Source organism: Phoxinus phoxinus (assembly GCF_949152265.1).
Source record: "Phoxinus phoxinus genome assembly, chromosome: 19".
Taxonomy (NCBI): Eukaryota; Metazoa; Chordata; class Actinopteri; order Cypriniformes; family Leuciscidae; genus Phoxinus; species Phoxinus phoxinus.
The window spans coordinates 7,485,421-7,506,552 of record NC_136894.1 but is presented as its reverse complement, the minus strand read 5'-3'; the positions used below and the strand labels follow the sequence as shown (position 1 = coordinate 7,506,552).

The 21,132-nt window shown below is 39.3% G+C and overlaps 1 protein-coding gene across 2 annotated transcripts; it reads right to left on the bottom strand.

Moving 5' to 3' along the window:
* Positions 1-68: 68 nt before the first annotated feature.
* rnf19b (ring finger protein 19B) lies at positions 69-20,653 on the bottom strand. Of its 2 annotated transcripts, XM_079589757.1 has the most exons (11): positions 20,388-20,653; positions 13,201-13,445; positions 12,283-13,080; positions 8,092-8,291; positions 6,687-6,831; positions 6,437-6,599; positions 6,009-6,123; positions 3,590-3,730; positions 3,311-3,500; positions 3,058-3,192; positions 69-2,018 (listed from the first exon to the last, which is right to left on the bottom strand). In XM_079589757.1, the coding sequence occupies exons 3-11, from the start codon at positions 12,879-12,881 to the stop codon at positions 1,598-1,600; spliced, it is 2,109 nt and encodes a 702-aa protein (XP_079445883.1). In that variant the 5' UTR covers positions 12,882-13,080; positions 13,201-13,445; positions 20,388-20,653; the 3' UTR covers positions 69-1,597. The 2 variants fall into 2 exon arrangements, with proteins under 2 accessions (XP_079445883.1, XP_079445884.1); XM_079589758.1 differs by having other exon boundaries at positions 1,335-2,018; positions 2,988-3,192; positions 12,283-13,445; positions 20,388-20,643.
* Positions 20,654-21,132: the final 479 nt, after the last annotated feature.

Below are 21,132 nucleotides of genomic sequence, written 5' to 3'. Positions count from 1 at the left end.
CTCACAGTTTGAACATACCACAATTACAGTTACAAAATTTGCCATAAAGTATGAAAAGAGTCCAAACTTGCCACAAAGGAGGAAATGTTTAATTTTTTTATGTTGTTTCAAACACTCACAGCCAGTGCAGTTATCTTTGTGGGGATGTACAAAACAACGCCAGATTGAACACACCTTCTCTTCAGCATATTGCTTACGTAACTGAATTTAGTTGTTAACACTCATTTCACAATAACCAGTTTATACTCAAATTATCAAGTAGTTTTCACAATCCGCTCTTAAACCTAAAAATATAAACGCATCTTCACACAACCAAAAAAAAAAAGAGAGCATAAGATGTGACAACCACAAATCCATTTTTTTGTGATTACAAGACAAAGCTAATCCATCATTACATGTAAAAACCGAGGATTCTCTCTGCAGCCAAATATAATTATGAGATTCAGAAAGCATGTTAAGAATGCAAAACAAAATGACAATATTTCATTACATCCAAAATTAAATAACAAAATTATAACTACGGCATTCAAACATTTCCCAGAGAAGCTTAAATCCAAAAAAAAAAAAAAAGGGAGTGCATAAATATAAGCCTACAATGTAGAACAATGATAAATAGTTGGATAAAGTGCAGGAGTGCTCATCCATCCAACCAACCCATCTCTCTCCATCCATCCGTCCAGCTAGCGGGCAAAACAAACTGGAAATGAAACTGCAATCGCGCAAAATGAAACGCTTGAAAAGCCATGTGCTTAAGAAAGAGATAAAATAGGCCAAAAAAAACATAATAAAATAATAACATTAATAACAACAGACATGCATGTGAATGTCAGTTCCATCCTTGATATACTATATGATTTAATACCCAGCAATAAAATCAACACTGGTAAACATGATCCACACATACATCCGTCTCTCAGCTCTCAGCTCGAGAGGGCACAAACAGTGTAGTCAGTGAGTCACAGACAGTGTAAGGGATCTGAGAGCGCGTGCTCGGTCTGTAAGGCAGGCAGTCAGTGATTCAAGTCAAACTGTCCGCTAGTGAAGTTCAGACTGACCTTACTCCATACTGATCTCTCTCACTCTAAAGTGTGTGTTCTTCTGTGCAAACGTGACCGAAAACAATACTAGCGCAGCGCATGCAAAATCATCGATTTAAAAAACCCAAGAATAACAAACATACAAACAATACTGTCATGTGTCATCCACATACAAACCACTCACGTATACATGTGCTTGGCGACATTTCACTTTGTAGCTTTATTTGTCTGTTTGTTTGTTATCTAAGGAAATTCTTCTGGCCACGATGGTACCGCTTTTTCTTTTTTTTTTTTTTTCGCTGAAGGCATTGCTCCATCGAGAAGTAAACACCAACTAATGAATAACAGTATGAATTTCTGAAGAGGTAGAGGACCTGTCCGTGCCTGTAATTAAGAGACGGGACAGGAGAGCAGAGCGATGAGCTGTCAGTTCCATCATGAGTTGTCTGGATGCAAGTAAGGTGTTTTAATATTTATAAAAAGCAGCAAAATAACAGGTAAAGCATTAACAAGTCATAAGCTCAGAAATGGTTGGCTTTGTGCAATGGCGAGAGTCTCTCTCACACGTAAAGGATGACATTGTCGGGACAGTGCAGGCTGTCGGTGGGGTTCAAGGCTCTGCAGGTGGTCTGCGGCGGGGGGGCGGGGTGGCAGCTCTTGGGACGGGGCGAGTCGCAGTCGTCGGACGTGAGCTCCGCGATGTCGTCTGACTGCGTGTCGGACATCTCCAGGTCGCTGCGGATGCTCTCCGGCTGAGCGAGGGTGACGTCTCGGAGACCCTCCCTGAGTGACATTCCTGGCGACAGGCCCAGAGGGGAATCCAGGACAACCCCGCTCCTGCGGGAACTGCAGTCCTGAGGCTCCTCCCCCGAGCCGGGCACCATGGCAACAGTGGGCGGAGCCAAGTCCTCTTCAGTGGTTAGACACAGATGGCTAGGTTTAGTTTCGATGTCCACTTGGATCTCAAGGTTTGTGCCCTCTCTGAAACACAACAGGTCATAGAAAAGGTGAGATGAAGTGTCATATTCTCATTTACAGGAGAATGTATCAAAGCTGCTACTATTTCATATTTTTCTTATGGATGCACCAATATTAAAAATACTGGTTGGTACTGATAAGCGTGTTAAAGCCAAAGACCAATAATGGGCATTTTTTAAATTGTATAATATTTAGTCTAAATCAAAAACTAAAATAATTGTAGATGCTACGAATGTATTTAGGCATCACAACATTATAAGGTACAGTATGAAAAACGGATATTAATTTTTAGATTTGCTAAATATTACATTTAACAGTTCATTTATTTGTGTTTTAAATATCCACTTTAAGTGAGCATTAGATGACAGCAAAGGTAATCTAAATGTAAAAATAAGGAAAATCAATATGAGCTATTAAAAATCTAATATTGACCAATATTGATAAAGTATATAAATATTATCATCAATTATTATTATTATTATTTTCAATCTCTAATATTGGCTGATAACCATAGCGGTACTGATACACACTACTGTCAAAAAGTTTGGGGTCGGTAAGGAAAAAGAAAAAAACGTTTATTCAGCAAACATGCCTTAAATTGATCAAAAGTGACAGTAAAGACTTTTACATTGTTACAATTTTTTTTTTCCAAATAAATGCAGTTCCTTTGAGCTTTCTATTTATCAAAGTATCCTGAACAAAATGTATCAAGGTTTCCACATAAATATTAAGCAGCACAACTGTTTTCAACATTAATAATAAGAATGTTTCTTAAACAGCGAATCAGCATATGAGAATGATTTGTGAAGGATCATGTGACGCTAAAGAGTAATGATGCTGAAAATTCAGCTTTTGAAATTACTTCAAATTAAAATGAAAGTTTTTTTTTTTACAATTATAATAATATTTAACAAGATTACAAGCTTTGGTCAGCAGAAGAGACATCTTACAACAATATACAATTTTACTGACCCCAAACTTTTGACCGGTTGTGTACATTTATTAGTCGTGCAGATGTGATTATTCAGAGTGGCTTTCACACCTGTCAGGTAAGGTGTAAGAGGAAGTGATAGATCCTGCCATGCCCCTTGTGCTGGCGCAGTCACTGGCTGCTCCCAAACTGCCCGTCTCCCTGCCGGCACTTTCCTTTCCCAGCTCTGTCCCCTGCACCTCCAGCCTAAAACATAAACATGTTTCCATGAAAACAAGAACACTACCCGTATTTACAGTGCAGCTCATCTATATTTACCATACAGTACACAGAATAACCCAGCATGCCCTGAATACCCACATACCTGCTGTATTTTCCTGTCCTCGCACCGAGTGCTCCTCCTGCTAGTGTGTTGAAGTGTGGCGTGTCTCCCAGACCCCCCGGGGCGACGGATAGGCCCTCGCTTGGAGAGGTGGTACTGAGGCCGCTGGCTCCTCCCTCCAAACTGCTCTCGCCCAGGCTGGGAGACTTCAGCGCTCGCCATGCATCAGCAACTACAGAGAGAAAGTGTCCGGTTGACGGGTCAATACACTGAATAGGTTTAACCCAGATGATATCACTTGATCAATCCTCTTTTTCTTACCTGTAATAGGCCCGTCATCCTCATCAAAGTCTATCCTAACACCGCGACCTTTCCCCCGGCTCACCCCACAGCCCCCGCCCCGGCACAGAGAGATAGGCACAACACCATACACATACGCCAACATGATGGGGACACCAATGCCTGTAGGGAAGAGACAGATATGGAGCTGTAGTCAAACTTTGGGATTTGAGTTAAAGCGAGAGTTGATGTACTGTAATTCTAGTATTTCCGCTGCTATTTTCCCATAGCAAGCTGTGGTAGTAGCAAACCCTTTCTGTCATATTTCTAATAACTGTCGGTCACAACTAATTACATTATGATATAGTGTATATATACAGTAAAATACTATCTATAACTATAGTAAATAAATATAACATTTTAGTATATTAAAACCAAGTGTGCTGCACACGTCCTTTGATCGCCCCCTGATGGCTGCTTGCAGTATATGTCATAAACCCCGCCCTCTCCATGTAATCGAATGGGATGCGAGCCAAACAAACAAAAAAAAATTACATGTGAAACATATTTATTCCGATATTTTTAATTATATGGATTTTAGGTAGTTCGTATCACGCTGAAGTTTAAGCGTTCAAGCTAGGTGTTCAAGTGTTTGTAAGTTTGGTTTTGGTTAGTTATTTGATGCTATAAAAAGTAACTTATAAAACGGATTGTTCCAGTCCTTGATTCTGATTAGTTGAGCCGCGTTCGAAGTCGTTGTAAATTACTCAACAAACACACACCTGTGACCGCATTACATTAGTGTTACTGCGCAACTGAAGCTTGTGATTCTTTGTTGCTGCATGTGTTGCTTAGCAACCTCTTTGGAACTAGATTGCTTGGCGGAGGAATAAATATGTTATAACATTATATTTTTTGTTGCTGGTGTTTATTTTATGAATAAAATAAATATTAAAAGGAATATTTTTAAGAAGTAACCGTTTTATAGAAGCAACCTTTTCAAACTCAGTTCCGCGTCGTGCCAAACACCCCTTAGATGTTCTAAATCCACTTTATACCATGGTCTGGGTGAATACTTGATTCTGATTGGCTGCAGGGTGTCCGTTAAAAAGTGATAGAGGACACCTAAATAAACTGTCAGGCGTAACCAAGGAAACCAAGTTATTGTTTGTAACTTGTAACTTTAGATTTCGATTGTAAAACTAATTAAAATATAAACTAATGTTTTAAAAATGTGTTATTTGGCAAGTGACCATGGTATAAGCGGGTTAATGCCCTTCGAGGTGTCCATTGTCAGGTTTTAATGGACTTCGGCGGAGGCAACCGTCCTCCGCTGCGCGTCGGCCGGTTCACACCTTGCCGTCGTCCATTAAAACCTGACAATGGACACCTCGTCGGGTATTAACCCTTACGTAAAACACGGCTTCGCAGGGCTTATTGCTTCAATACATACTGAGACAAGTTGTCCCTCTACTCTCCACTGTAGAAAAGTGAAGCCACAATATCCACAACGGCCGTTTCTGGGATATTGTGGCTTCACTTTTCTACAGTGGAGAGTAGAGACAAGTTGTCCATCTTCTTTACAGTCTTTGATCAATACTGAACGATTCAGTAATGAGTTCCACAAGCTTTAAATATATCACATATCGCTTTGTTCTTTTGTGAAACACTCCCTCTAGATTACATTTTCTCATATTTCCCATACACTGTGCTGCACTGGAAGTTGCGGTTGCCTCTGAGGCTGAATGCAGAAGCGTCAATAGAGTCCATTACAATCAACGGGAACTGAAGCTTACAATCTTTAGATAGGAAGGTAGGAACAAAAGGAAGCATCAAAAGAGTATCATAAAATGTCATATATATAAGCAGTCTATACAATGTACACCGTCTTATTTTCCATGTCTTCTGAAGCCATATGATAGCTTTGTGTGATGAACAGATGGAAATTTATATTCGTTATTGATTTGCTGTTAGTCAATGAGTTGAACTAGAGCGAAACGGATCAGTCTGATTTGTGAACGTGGCTAACATATTCTCTAAACAGAAGAAAGAAAGTCAAACGTGTCTAGAATAACACGAGGAAGAGGAAACCATCCCTTTAAAATGACAAGTCTGCACCAAAAAAGTTACTTTGTATTACAAAACGTCTAACATTACCAACTGATAAGGATGCATTTCAACTAATATGCTGATTTGCTGCTCAAGAAACATTCTTATTATTACCACAGTTGAAAACAGTTACAATATTTTTGTGGAAACTGTAATAAATAAATAAAATCTGTATTATTTGATGAATAAAAAATTATTTTGTAACCATGTAAAAGTCTTTACTCTCACTTTTGATCAATTGAATGCCTCCTTGCTGAATAAAAGTTTGAATTTCTTTAATAAAAAAATAAAAAAACTTACTGATCCCAAACTTTTAAACGGTATGAATGTAATTGTTTTCAGGGATACTCACCCACACTGACAGCAGCGATGACTGGAGCTGTGATGATTGACAGAGCCACACCACCAGTAATGGCGAGATTCCTCCTGTGATGTGACGTTTTCTTGCCCTCGTAGTGCGAGTGGATCTGTGACAAACAGCAGCTGTGTTATCGCACTGACACAAATGAGCTTTTATCTGCTAAATTAAAAGATCTGATCCTAAAGCTTCAAAATCTGAACCAAATCTATAAAACAATGCGTCCTCTGTATTTTTCAGCAGGAAGTCATTGTCCCAGAATTATGGCGATATCAAACGCGGTTAAGCTGGTTGAGCAACGTGGCGGAGGGAAATTCCCAGGCTTTTTAAGGAAATTGTGTTCCTGATAACAACTGATAAAGGTTTCATTAACATCTAAACTGTAGTGCTGCTGGGAAAGATGGGATGTTGGCATAGCGCACCTTGCGTCCAATGTAAACGGGGATGCCGATAACCATAGCAGGAACTGCGATGCCAGCGATTAGAGTGATGCCCACCGGCGCACCAATCAAAGTGCCCAGCTGCCACAGAATCTTCTTTTTGCGACTCCATGGCTTCTTTCCCCAGAATGTACAACCTGATGGACTGAGAAGACACCGTATATAATTAGTATTTTTTAGAATCAAACAAGTAGTTTGATAAATTCCCACTGATATAACTAGCAAAAGGTACCTGAGGTAGTGCAGGTCTGAAATCTCCTTCATACAGAGCCAGCAGAACTCACAGCCGCACACAGCACAGGTCATGTGATTACAGCTGCCGTCGTTCATCTTGATGATGTAGGCACCGCATCGGGGGCAAGGCTTGATGTCATCAGCTGAGTGGGGATTAAAGGGTTGGGATTTAGGAATTGTACAGGCAGACAGAATCTGCTGTAAACAGTAAGTGCTGAGGAAGCGTTCTCTGAATGTCAGACGGGAATAAGAGAGGGGAGAGAGACGTTAGCAGACTCCCGCTTTAATTCGGGAGGTTAGAGAGAAACTAGCGAGGAGGAGGAGAGAGCATCGTCCTTTAGGGAAAGAGAAACCTCAATTAATAATCTTGCTATGCAGTTGCTGAGGTGTTCTGAGTATTTTTTTTGTCACTAGGGGGTTGCTAATTTGATCTGGGTGGCTTCTAAGGAGCTGCTGATTGAATGTTACAGTATTCAAGGCGGTCTCTAGAATATTACTATGTGGTTGCTAGGGTGCTCTGGTTGGTTACCAGGGCATTGCTGTACAGTTAAGGGCTTCTCAGTGTTGTTGTTGGTAGGTTTTTAGGTTTGCTTGACAATTCTGGGTGGTTACCAGGGCTTTGCTATGCATTTGCTAAGTTGTTCTGAGTGTTTTTTGTTGCTATGTGGTTGCTAAGGAAATCCTGGTGGTTTCGAGGGCACTACTAGCTGGTTGCTAGGGTATTTTGGATGGTTTCTAAGACATCACTAGGTTGTAACTAGGGTATTCTAAGTGGTTACCAGGACATTGCTATGCAGTTACTAACATGATTGGAGTGTTTTTTTTGTTGCTAGGTGGTTGCTAAGGTGATCATGGTGGTTTCTAGGGGACTTCTAGATGGTTTCTAGGAAGTTGCCAGGGTTATTTGGGTGGTTTTTAGGGCATTACTTGGTTGTTTGATTAGCAATTATGTGTGGTTACCAGGGCTTTTATTTGCAGTTGCTAATTTGTTCTGAGTGTTTTTGTTGCTAGGTGGTTGCTTAGGAAGTCCTGGTGATTTCTAGGGCACTACTAACTGGTTTCTAGCAAGGGTACTTTAGGTGGTTTCTAAGACATCACTAGGTTGTAGCTAGGGTGTTTTAAAAGGTTACTAGGGCATTTATATGCAGTTACTAAGGTGTTCTGAGTGTTTTTTGTTGCTATGTGGTTGCCAATGTGATCAGGGTGGTTTCTGGGAGGCTTCTAGGTTGTTACTGGGGGATCTGGGTGGTTTCTAGGGCGTTGCTAGGTGGTTGCCTCCTAGCCCAGGTAAAAAGAGACTAACTCCAAATCTCTGATATTACAGTCTCTAGATATGGCTTGATTCTCCCCTTCACTGTAAGTTTATGAGAAAGAAGATGGTGGACTGATGGCTGAATACTCACTATGTCCCTGCTCAGCCGTGTAGCTGGGTGAATGGTTACTGTGTGTTCTCAAGGACAGCGCCCTCTGCTGGCGGGCAGAGTCACAGGTCTGGTTAGGATGCCAAGCTTGCTTGCAGTGGTAACAGAACTCAGCACCACACCCTTCTCTTCGACACACCAGCCTGGGGCAGCTGGCACATCCAGAGGCGATGACTGCAAAACTGGCAGGGGAACAATGCAAGCAGGTCAACTGACTCTCCTAGAGAATCTATGATTTATGTAACATGAGATATCATTATACCTAGTTTTGTGCAATCTGCTCTTACACAGAAGTACATGATAGAGAGATGGTATCAGACTGTAATAGTATGGTATTTCCATGGTACTCTAAAAATAGCATCATGGTAGTGCCCAAAATTATAGTAATATCATGGTATTTTAGGAATATGTGGGCCATGTGAATGTCTCAGACTTCACAGATCTTGTTTTTTTTATTACACCATAAGCACAAACATAGAGAACAACTTTGAATAAAATTGCAATGTAAGCTTGTTTCCGCCATGGAATAAAAAAAGTAAAAGATAATTACGACTTTTTCTCTCACAATTGCGAGTTTACAATTGCAAGTTTGCATGATATAAACTCCCAATTCTGACTTTTTTTCTCAGAATTGCATTATATAAACTCGCGTTGTGAGATATAAAGTCAGAATTGCGCAATATGAAGTTGCAATTGCATGTTATAAAGTCAGAATTGCAGACTTTTGACTTCCCCAACACAGAATTGCGAGTTTAAATCTCATAATTCTGACATAACACGCAAGTGTGACTTTATATCACGCAATTGTGACATTATAACATGCAATTGTGACTATAACACGCAATTCTGATATTACAACACAATTCCAACTTTATATCATGCAATTCTGGGAAAATAATTAAGAATTGCAATATGTAAACTCGCAATTGTGAGAAAAAAGTCAGAATTGTGAGATAAAATTTCGCAATTACCTTTTTTATTTTTTATTCAGTGGCGGAAACAAGCTTCCATAGAATGCAATTATATAAATGACCTTATTTTTTCCTTTTGACAAAACCCCAAAGTAATCACATACACTAGGATATAATAGGAGATAATATCAGTGTGTTCCCTACTCAGATTCTTTGTAATGTCAAATTCCTTTTAAAGTCAAGGAAAACATTAGCAGGTACAGACACTACTACATTATGGAAAATGAAAAGGGAGGCTTCATTGCACAGTCAGTATGTTCCAGCTGAGGGAGTTTCCAAGTAATCCAGTTGCATTTTATTCCTTTCCTAAGAACATTACTTTTTTTTTGCCAAATTCTACTTTAGACCTTAAGAAAAAACTACACAGGTAAACACTCTGATAAACATATTATTAAATCATAAAAAACCTTGACGTTAAATCTGGAAAGAAATCACTTTTTTTTATGACTGAATAAACAGTGGCAATAGAACAAGTCGATTCAAGTTCAAATAAAACTTGACTCCAGCTTCCTTGTCTAGCTTTCATTAATGCGTGACAAAAACAATGCCTTTAATTTTAAGTGCAAGTTTTGGCCTGTAAGGCCGAAGGTAAAGCAGCTTCTGAAGAAAACATTCCTCCTCCAGCTGACACCTCATTAATCAGCTCAGCTGCAATGGAGAACTGTTATGTCCTACAAAAAGAGCTTCCAATTACCTGCACGTACTGGCACACACACACACCCTACACGTAGAGTCAAGCCGAAGCAGACCTCATTACACATGATTATTGTATCCTAGAACACGCAATAGGATTGAAGACAATGAAATCAACACTCTATTTTGAGGCTCACAAAGACACCGTGGCATGCACACACGGTCAAGTGAGTAGCCAATGATTGTCTTAATCAAATACCAGCCTCAGTTACCCATAGCAACTCTACCTCTGTGCCGCATCTAAGTTGCCATCGCAACACATGACTGAGGGAGAGAGAAACAAGCCATTCCTTTCTCCCATTGGCAGCTCTGGACTTTCAATCTAGCTGAAGCAGAGCTGGTTGGTGGGCTGATGGGTAATAAACAGCACCATGGACTGGAACTGACACTCAGGCAGCAACATCTACAGGGGGAGCTTTTCCTTGAGTTTCTGAGACTGAATGAACAGAAAAGTGTGTGTGCTTGTATTGTCGTGGGAGATTCCTATTTAGTCTAAAAAGAGGCAAACTAAACATCTCGGTGAACCTTAATGTGTCCTGCAGCAAAAAAAAGTCACACTTTTTTCACAACCCTATATGATGCAACTTACTAACCCCAGACAATATTGTGATGTCTAATGGACAAAATGGCCTTTTTGAAAAATTCCCAGACCATCTGGAAACCCCTCAGTATCAGTCGTGGGCCTTATAGGAAGTGGCAGTGACGCAAAAAAGATTCATGTCCCTTAAATATGGGTCACCAGCACACCATTATGATTGACAAACCTAGGACAGGTTGTAAAAGGCCTCTGAAGTAAATCACAGTCGCACAGAATGACACATCAGCTAAACTAGGCTTCCCACATAAGCGCAAGTGTTCCCTATAACTGTCCAAGTGCCTCCTACACTTGCTAAAGCTCACAGAACAAGCGAAACTGTGAAATATGTCCCCTTACTTCTATTGAATCCCTCTGCATTACATATACATGCATTTAATACACAATATGGCCTAAAGTATTTTTATGCCAGAATGCCACACCCTTTTCAAAAAGGAAATTTCAAAACCGTTGGCTTTAATTAAAAATTGGTTCTTCCTAACAGCTTCCATTCTCTTGGGACGGTTTTCTCAGTAGATCTTGGAACATTGCTGGATTTGCTCCCATTCACACACAAGAGTATACTGGGCGAAGAATCTCTCAGCCAACGTTTGGGTAATTTTAGGATGCCAACACACTAGAGAGTGTTTGACGAATATGAGTGCGTAAGCTCTGTTTTGAGGGTAGAGCTGAGGGAAGAGCTGTGGTTGGCTGATATCGAGAGCTGGAGCCGCCTCTCTGAAATTCTCATTGCTCAATGGATGCTTACGTCAGGGGCGATTCTCGGATTTCAGAAGACTCCAAACATGAGCTGAAGTGACTCAGAGTACTGTCTATAGCCTTCAGTGCCAGAAATCACAAGTTTGCGCAATTTTTATTTCTTTTTAAGTTGTCACTTACTGTTGTGCCAAGTTTCCAGCATGACTTTTTTTCACTGGAACACCGAAACCGAAATTAAAGTTTTCATTTACCCTAAAAACTAAACGGAAAATAAAGTTGCAGTAATTACATTTGGGTAATTAGGTAACTTAACTCGCTATGCTGTTCAGGGTGTCATGTTCTCGTGATAAATTAAAGTTCTGGCGCAATGAGCCGATATGTGTACCTGGTCTAGCTCATCCACGCTGTGTACACGAAACAGACGCTGAAACACAAAACTTATCATCGGAGAAATGCTAATTAAATGGTTTCTGTCAATGATTTCGGTCCTCCAATACTATATTTTAGGTTGGCGAAATTTTGATGCATCACTATACAAAATAGCATCGGATTTTCAGAAGATGCATACCAGTTAGATTAGCAGATTAGGTTGCATATTGTTTTATGATTTCACAGGAACTAAAAGCATTCAAAATGAGTGAAATGGAGTGTGATGGGAGGATTCATAGTGAAGTCACTAGATATCAGAAAGTCAGCAGTCATAGCTATTATGTGTCAGAGAAAATAGGAAATTGTGAATTGAGGGAATTTAATTCTGTCTAATCGATTTTTAAAAAAATATTTATTATATATTTTATGAATTATAATCTTAGGTTTGTCCCCTGCCTCCTTGCAATATGTCCCTACCAACTTTCAAATCAAAGCGTCACCTTTGGATTCACTTCATCACATGTCTTTAGGCTTTAGGCTAGTCAAGTTCTAACACATAATTTACTCAGTAAATCATTTCTATAATGAGCTCACTTTGTGCACAGGGGAATAATCATAGTGAAACCGAAATGGCCCTCCTCAAACTGTTGCCACAACCACAATTCTCTAGAACATCACTGTATTTTGCATGACACATCTTCACTGGAATTTGGGAATCTTGCCAAACTCAGGGTCCACAAGCTTTGGCCATGTAGTGTATATGAAACAACACCTCCTATTCAAAACAAACAGGGTATTGTGTAGCTTTTACGACTCCCTGACATCCCAACCCCATCCCAGTCTTACCCACAGTCCGGAGCAGGACACCATCGGCAATCAGGGTCCGATGCCAGGCAGCGGCGCAGCAGGAACTCTTCATACTTCTCCATCAGGTTGGGATCGTCCAAGATGAGGGCCACCTGCCGTGGGGCAAGTCGCTCGGCGCACTCCGGACAGCTGAGCTGCACTCGGCTCTCCGTAATCTCGATACGAAAGTACTGCCTTAGACAGCACAGGCAAGATCGGTGGCTGCATCCCTGGAGCTCAGGAAGCTGCTCCGCAGGTTGACGCACCAGGCACAAGGGACACTCTAGGAGTTCTTGACCTCCCAAAGAGGCCTGGCTAGCGGATAAAGCCTCGGCCGGGTCTGCCATAGACGGGTCTGACGACACATTTGTGGGTGTGGGAGGCTGGAGAAGCTGCTGTTGCTGGAGTTGTTGCTGTTGGTGCAGCTGTTGCGCGAGAGGAGTGCCCACATTAGCCTTGTTCCCCCTGGATCCGCGTTTGCCATGGAAGAGACTATGAAAAGAGATCCTGCCTTGCTTCTTGCCCGGCCCACGGCATTTCGGATTGGGAATGCCACTAACAGAGGAGTGGGGTGATTCAGAGTCCTTTTCAGATCCCATTTCCCAAGAACAACCTTGTAATATTCTCCCACTTGAGTCCTTAGAGAGGTCAGCGAGCTTGGGTTAGAGGAGTTCTCGTGATGCGCCTTGGTTCCTTCCACGGAACGATTGCAGTGAAGCCCAAAACCTCAAGAACACGTACACTCCAGATACACAAAATAATGTTTGTCAATGTCTCAACAAATCCCAGTTAGTTTCCCTGTTGGGAGAATTCCATTAATGAAGTCATATCTTCCTCAGGGAGTCGTGTTTAAACAATAAACAGAAAGAGAAACTAGACAAATAGAGTAAAAAAAAGGGATGGAAGCAAAGTCCTTACACTCCAACAATCTTCTTGTAAATGTTAGTCAGGAAACAAAAACAAATTGTTGCACCCAAAATTTGTTACGTTCTACAAAACTGACAGATACTGTCAATTAAAAACGGGGCGTTTAAAGACAGCTAGAAAGTTGGTAAAAAAATGAATCAGGCTCAAAATATGGTAATCCTGAGAGCTCGTCTTCCGTCGTCTTTTGCCTCGGCTAGTGCTCCAGTCTGCTGTTCTCTCCTTCTGAATCAGCCGGTCTGTTGAGGAAGAGAAATAGCACAGGAAGTTAGCACAGGGCACAGACAGCCTGCAGGAGGAGCATGCTCAGTGCACGCTCACGCTCACGTACACACACTCCTCCCTTCTTTTATTCTCAATCTCTTTTCATTTCACGGTTAACTCTTCATGCTCTGGACTCCTGAAGTGACTGCCTGACAGTACTGATGAATAAACCACTTACCAGACGATTAAAAACCACACAGTTGAGGAAGTAATTGGTACTGTGACATTAAACTTGTTAAATACTGATATCTGTCATAAAAATGATCTGTCTTTCCTTCTTGTGATGGATTTTACTTCTCTCATTTTCTTTGTGTCTCACTGTTGATGACACCCTCTCATCCTCACTCTCACACACTCGAGCGCTCCCTCTCCACTTCACACTGCGCTGCTAGTGCAGTTGCCATGGTAATTCCCACTACGAACACAGCAAACAAGGACCCTCACAGTGACTCTGACCCTCATGAACACACACACACACGGCAGATATTAACACCATACATCACATAACGCATGAGCGCATGCCTCCACTGGACTTTATTCATTTATTTATATTTGAGAGGGACATCAATCAATACGGTCTGCAAATGTCATACTAACAGAGGAATTTTTTATTTTTTTTTGTAGGCCAACATAATCTGTGTCAATCTCTCTGGTACATATTTCTACTCAAGAAATAATAAAAAACACATACTTTGATCTAAGACTGTTGTTTCCTGGTTTCCTGCTCTGATGACCCCTGAACTAATGCCTGCGTAGCACAAATCTGTTTACTTGTGGGAGGGGGAAGGGAAAGAGACCACCATGCAAGTGTAAAGCTGTCAGTGCACTTATACATCCAAGTGTTATTATAACATAGTAGATCTGCTAAAGGGTCAGTGACAAATAAGCGTGTCACTGTCAATGACAAGGAAGGGAAAGAAAAAAAGGGAAATCTTGTTGAAAATACACGTTCTTAATAAAGTACTCTTTGTATTTGTATCGTGTTCATATGGTTTTGGTTACACTTTATTTTAAGTGATCTTTGTTACTGTGTAATTATACATTTAAGTACCGAGTAATATTAATTAACTACATGTCCTTACTATAGGGTTAGGGTCTGGTTTAGGGTTAGTTATGTGTTATTATGCATAATTTATAGTTATTAGTATAGTAACTACATATAACATATGTAACAATTACACTGTCAAATAAAGTGTTAAACATTTATACTATTTCAAGGAGTTTCAGTTTAATAATGATTTTAATAACTTAATTTTGAAAACGTCATGTGGTGTAACCACCAAGTTAAAGGTAACAACATATTTTCCCTGCATCTTGAATACAAAAAAGCAGTAAATATATATTTTAAGGTGATTTTAAAAAAAAATATCAGAAATATATTTTTTTTTGTGCAATCACACACCACATGACATTTTGAACTACACTTGCCTTGTCATAAATAAAAGTTTTAAAAAAAGTTTTATTAAAAAATATGTATAAAAAAAAGAAAGTGATGTCAAGGTTTTATTTTCAAGAACATCATACTTTTGTCTTCATTATGATATCAGGACTGGTGTATCACCCTGATATTCTTTTTAATTTATGCCCACAACAAAAATATCAAAATCATTTTTAATTCAGAAATGAACATGCACATCAGATGGTACAATTCGAAGCTCTCTCTAAAAAAAAAAAAAAAAACCCCGGTTTACATGTTGTAATTATGTGCTTTTTACAAGTCGTAATCTTGTAATTACAGTAATTTCGTCATAATGTGCAAAAACCTATAAAATAAACAATGTCTATATCCATATGCAATGTGTTTTATTTTAGGGTACTTTATTATTATGTGTCCAAAAACACAGTATTAACATGGTACATTTATAAAACCATTATAGCTGCATTTTAGAGAGTGTTTTAACTAGTGCTGTCAAATCGATTAATCGCATCTAACATCAAAATTATATATATATAGGCCTATAAACTGTATATACACAGACACACATATGTATATATAATATACAGTACATAAATATAATATAATATATATATATATACGTCACACACACATCATGTAAACACAAACTTTTGTTAGATGCGATAAATCACGATTAATCGATTTGACAGCACTAGTTTTAACATAAATGGACAGTAAGCACTGTATATGACCAAGAGACGCAGCATAAAGCGGATAAAGTAAAGCAAGCCTGTTTTCTGCTGGCGTTCATGGATATGCGAGGTACGCAGTGACAGCAGTCAGTATGACCCACTTTTCCACAGAGTGCTTTGCCATTGCTCACAGCCACTGTCCTGATGTCTTGACCCATTATGACAGGAGGATGCAACAATCACCGCGCTCTATACTGTACATGACCAAGAGACGCATAAAAAATGCACGAGTCTGATGGAAACTGGAAAATTCGATATCATCTCAGCAGATCTGCCTATTCTAAACAGGCAGATTGATGAAGTGGGTGTTGAATCATAGCAGGTTCAATGAAAAAGAGTCTCCACCATCTATTTAAATATATATATATAACTTGGGGCTGAGATGGTAATAGCCCTCCATTCCACTTCAGCAGCCTCTGCTAATGCAACCGATGACACATAATTACCATCTGTGCTCTCTGAGGTTTAGTGTGTGTGAGGGATGCTAGCGGGTGCACAACAAAAGCTGTTTCTGGAAAATCTGTGTCACATCTCGGTACCAGAGTGCAAGTTTACAAAGCGTAAGCCACTGTGTGTGTGTGTGTGTGTGTGTGTGTGTGTGTGTGTGTGTGTGTGTGTGTGTGTGTAATGGGTGTGGCTGCGTTTGTTGTACAACAGACGTTGCTGTATTATTCATTAGTTGTGAATGACATGTCGATTCATAAGAAGCTCTTTTTTTGCCTACTGGAAATCAGCAGCCTGGTTTTTCCATTTAGGAAAGAGTTTATTTAAAAACTTTGAAAGCGGTTGGAACAATCCACAGCATAAGCTCACAGGCTTGGTTTGATGAAGGATGGATCTCCGTTACCACAAGTTTGGTTTAGTTCTCGCAGGTTTTATCACACAGTCAGTTTGTAATAACATGCAGAGTAAATAAAAAATAAAAAAACACACACAAGAGAAAAAAACCATTAAAAAGATTAAGATCGTGTAGAAAGGGGAAATTCTGTCAGTCTGGGATTTTTTCGTTTTGTTCTGTGGTCCAAAGGTGTGATACCACATTGAAAATCAGGGATTTTTTACATTTACACCAAGAGATAAACAAAAAAGGTTATGATATAAAATAAATAAATAAATGTTCCACTATTTCTATGTCAATAATAATCAAATGCAAGCAAATTACTTATGATCTTCGTCTTAAAGGGATAATTCACACACAATTTAAATTCTGTCATCATTTACTCACCCTCAAGTTTTTCCAAACCTGACAGAAGATATTTTGAAGAATGTAGGCTAACAAAACAGTTGATGGGACCCATTGACTTTCATAGTATTTTTTTCTATACTATGGAAGTCAATGAATGGGGCCCATCACATGTTGGGTTATCCATATTCTTCAAAATATCTTTTGTGTTCAGCAGAAGAAAGAAACTCATACAGGTTTGGAACGACTTGAGGGCGAGTAAATGATGACAGAATGGTCGGGTGAACTATACCTTTAAATACTTTGTTGTATTGAGAATATTGCTTCCATATTAGCTATAGGTTTTCTTATTGAATAAAGGAAACTGCAGCTAAAGTCGAAATGAAAGCAGATCCTTACTACAGACACTTACTGTAAGAGACACCCCTTACAAGGAAGGAACAATAATATTAGTTTCATAATCTCTCACTGTAAAGTTTTGTTTCAGAATGAATTGTGTTTTTTTTTCCATACCATTTATCAACACGTCACAAAAACATTCAGAAAATTAATTATTAACAGAAACCACAAATGAACCATAAATAGACTACAAGTCAGCATAGGTTTGCAAAACAGCAGAGAATGAGGACACAGTGTCGGAAAGCTAAATTAAATTCGACACTAACACAAAAGGAGAATCTAGAAAATAATATTGTGTTTGGCCTCCTGCCAGCACGTTACTGACAAACTCATCACTGTGAGAGATAAGAGGGAGCTAGACTGACACTGTCTCTGCGTTTCCGCCCGCGTCAGACCCTGAAACCACACCTCAGCACTTTCATATCGTCCTACAGCCCCAGACCGCGCTCAGCCTGTCTCTATCTCACACACACACACACACACACACGCTCCATTGGTGTACAGGTGGGCTACTGGTTCGCTGGCCATTACATAACCATTCGAGTCACATCTGAAGATCCACTGAGGCTTATTGTTCCCGGCAAAGCCTGCATGTGTCCTGCTGTCTTGTTTCCGTGTGCATTAGAGCTGCACGATTATGGATAACCATTTTTTTGTCTAAAATTGAGATTCTCCCATGATTCTGAATAGACAACAAAAAAAAAATCGCAAGTACAGAGGGTCTGACAAAACGGTAATTGTTGCAGTCTATTTAAAAAAAAAAAGTAATTAATTTGAATGGTTGAATGAATGATTCAATGACTTCACTTGTGTCATTACTAGTTTTTGAACGAATCTCTTGCATGAATGATTCAATGACAAATAGCCTTACATTTTTGACAGTCGCCTGTTGCCACTAACTGCTGTAATGCTATAATTAATACAATCTTTATTTGCAGCGTAAAGTCACTTTTAAAAAGTGATTTACTCTATTTTGATCACTACCGTAGACATCAGTGTTTACATCTGAACTATAGACTTGTATCCCAGTACTCCTGTGCTGTGATAGAAACAATGATACCGTGTGCTTGAAAAGACTGTTTGTGAAGCTGTTTTATAACTATACATGACAACTGTACTTGTCAAAGTATAGCCGAATCGTTGTCATTAGGAATAATATCGCGATCTTTAATGATTAATCGTGCAGCTCTAAATCCAATCTGTATCATATTGCACAAAGTAGGTTAAAAGTATTGTTGATTTCACACACACTCAATATGAGTTGTTCCAAACCTGCATGAGTTTCTTTCTTCTGCTGAACACAAAAGAAGATATTTTGAAGAATATGGATAACTAAAGAGTTGATGGGCCCCCCTAAAAAAATACTATGGAAGTCAATGGGGTCCATCAACTGTTTGGTTACTGACATTCTTCAAAATATCTTCTTTTGTGTTAAGCAGAAGAAAGAAACTCATACAGGTTTAAAACAACTTTAGGGTGAGTATATTATGACAGAATTTTTATTTTTGGGCGAACTATCCCTTTAATGAAAGGCGCGTCTCAGGTGCTGCGGTTATCACTCCGCCCAAGTAGCAGTGCTTCGCCTTCAGAGAATATAGTTCCCAGTATTTATACGGTTAAAATATGTCTGTCTCATGTGACTTTGTTTTTTGTACACTCTGTGACTATACAAATCACAACATGTAAATAGAAAAATGTTTGTTTTATTTTGTCACTTATTTGGATTAGTATGCTAGCTGCAACCATTTACATCCAGTCTTTGTGCTAAGCTAGGCTAGCGGTGGGTGCGTCAAACAGACTTATAGCACGCACGGAGATGAAAAAGGTATGTATGGACTTATCTAACTCTGGGGGATAAGGTGAATAGGCTAAAGTCCCAAAAAGTCGGAGTGTTCCTTTAACTGCGAGCCGGTAAGAGTGTCTGTGCGGAGCAGGTGCTTGTGTTTATCCATGTACCATTCAGAAGCAGGCTGTCTGTTCTCCAGCTCACCTAATCCTGTTGTATCCTCATAGAAGTCAAAATCTCATATAACGTATGCCTTTTCATGAATGCGCTGTACAAAGTTTCACTGACAATATTCAAGACAAAACATGACTAACACCAGTAGGCCACATTCACACTCACTGACTATTGTGTGAGGGAGGCTGGAACAAAAGAAAAAACATGGTTCCTGTGAAACTAAAGACCTCGATTTTATCAGTTCGAGAAAGTCACATGGAGGGTTACGGGTAAAAAGGATAACCAAATAATTCAGAAAAATAAGACAAGAAAAACTGGAATTAACCGTATGTTTGGTGAGGCAAAAGAAGAAATGAAACTGAAGTCATTCTGTGCATTCCTTGCTTTACACTAGATGGAGAAGTGTTACCAAAACTCCCAACACATGTGTACAGTTACAATGATTTCATGAAATACTGTAAAGTTCATGACGGACTATACGCTCTATATTTAGAAAGGAGTTGAGGAAGCAACACATAGAGACCCGGCCAGAGTCAACACAGCAGACAAGGAAGGACAAAGCCTCTCCTCAATAAAAAAAAGGTGATTACGTACACTGTGCACATGTAATATAAATATTGCATAACTTTGCCCCCTAAATATGTAAATATGAGATATTTAGGATAAATTACGTTCCATGTAAATATACAAAGGTTAGTACATACACTATATTTAATGTTTTATAAATATTTAGCCTATATTTAAATTTTAGCTTTTTGCGTCCTGCCTAGTTCAAATTGAACTACTAAATCAAGTTAATCACTATCATTTATTTAAATATATATACAATGTAATAACATGACTATAAATATGTATTTTATATATATATATATATATATATATATATATATACACACACACACACACACCTATGTAAACATTTTATATATATGTCAAGTTCTATAGTAACTTACCTACTAAAACACAAATAAAATCGCCAATGTTTAAAACAACTAGTTTATTTACTATTTATTTATTTGTGTCGCATTACTGCACTTAAAGAAGAGTCAACAGAAAAACAAAACAATGTTGATCAGTGGCCTGGGATATGTCCTGATATCACACACAATGATCCCAAAACACTTGGTCAACATCAGAACATCACTGTATTTTGGAATCATATAGCACAAAATGACTCTAAACGGATTCTAAAGCGTAACCATGACGACAGATCTGTTGGGCACTTACCGTCAGATGGATCTGATAGTATTGGAGGCAACTGAGGCAGAATAGGGCGGTACGCAGTGAGCTTCGGTGCTACTGTACACCATGTACATTCAACCAACTGTCTTGTAAATATGACAAATATCACCCTAGTGGTGTCCGCTACAACATTCCCCGAACACCAGCCCGAGGGGAGGATGTCAGTCCTTTTTTGCTGCCCAGTACGCGATATTGCTCAGATTATGTCCGCAGCTTGATTCTCTTTTCCATTCGCGTCACCGAGGAAAGCCCCAGCGTGTGACGACACTCGCATTCGAGGAGGAAACTCCGCCCACTGACGTCGCTCGAAACGGAAACGGATTGCGTGTCGTCACAACGTCTTTTAAACGTATATTTAAAATATTTTGTGTAGCGTTACTATTACTACAGTTATTAGTACAGTTCAGTGGCAAACACGAAAAATAATTTAAATACGATGATGTAAAACAGTGGTCCTCAACCCCGGAGCCCATTAGGCCGCTCAGCGAACTTCGAGGGGACAGGGGAGACCAATATCCTTAAAATCTTAATTGCTAAAATTTAAACAATAAAAATTTAAAGATGTACAGCATTAAACTTACATAATTTTTTAGTTAATCATTATTTTATCAGAAGTACCAATGGTCAAAATAGCTTTGACAGGAATGCCTTGCTTTGAACAACAAGCTTTGGAGTCAAAAAGGTTCAGAACCACAGATTTGTTTTTCACCTAATACAAACAAAAAAATAT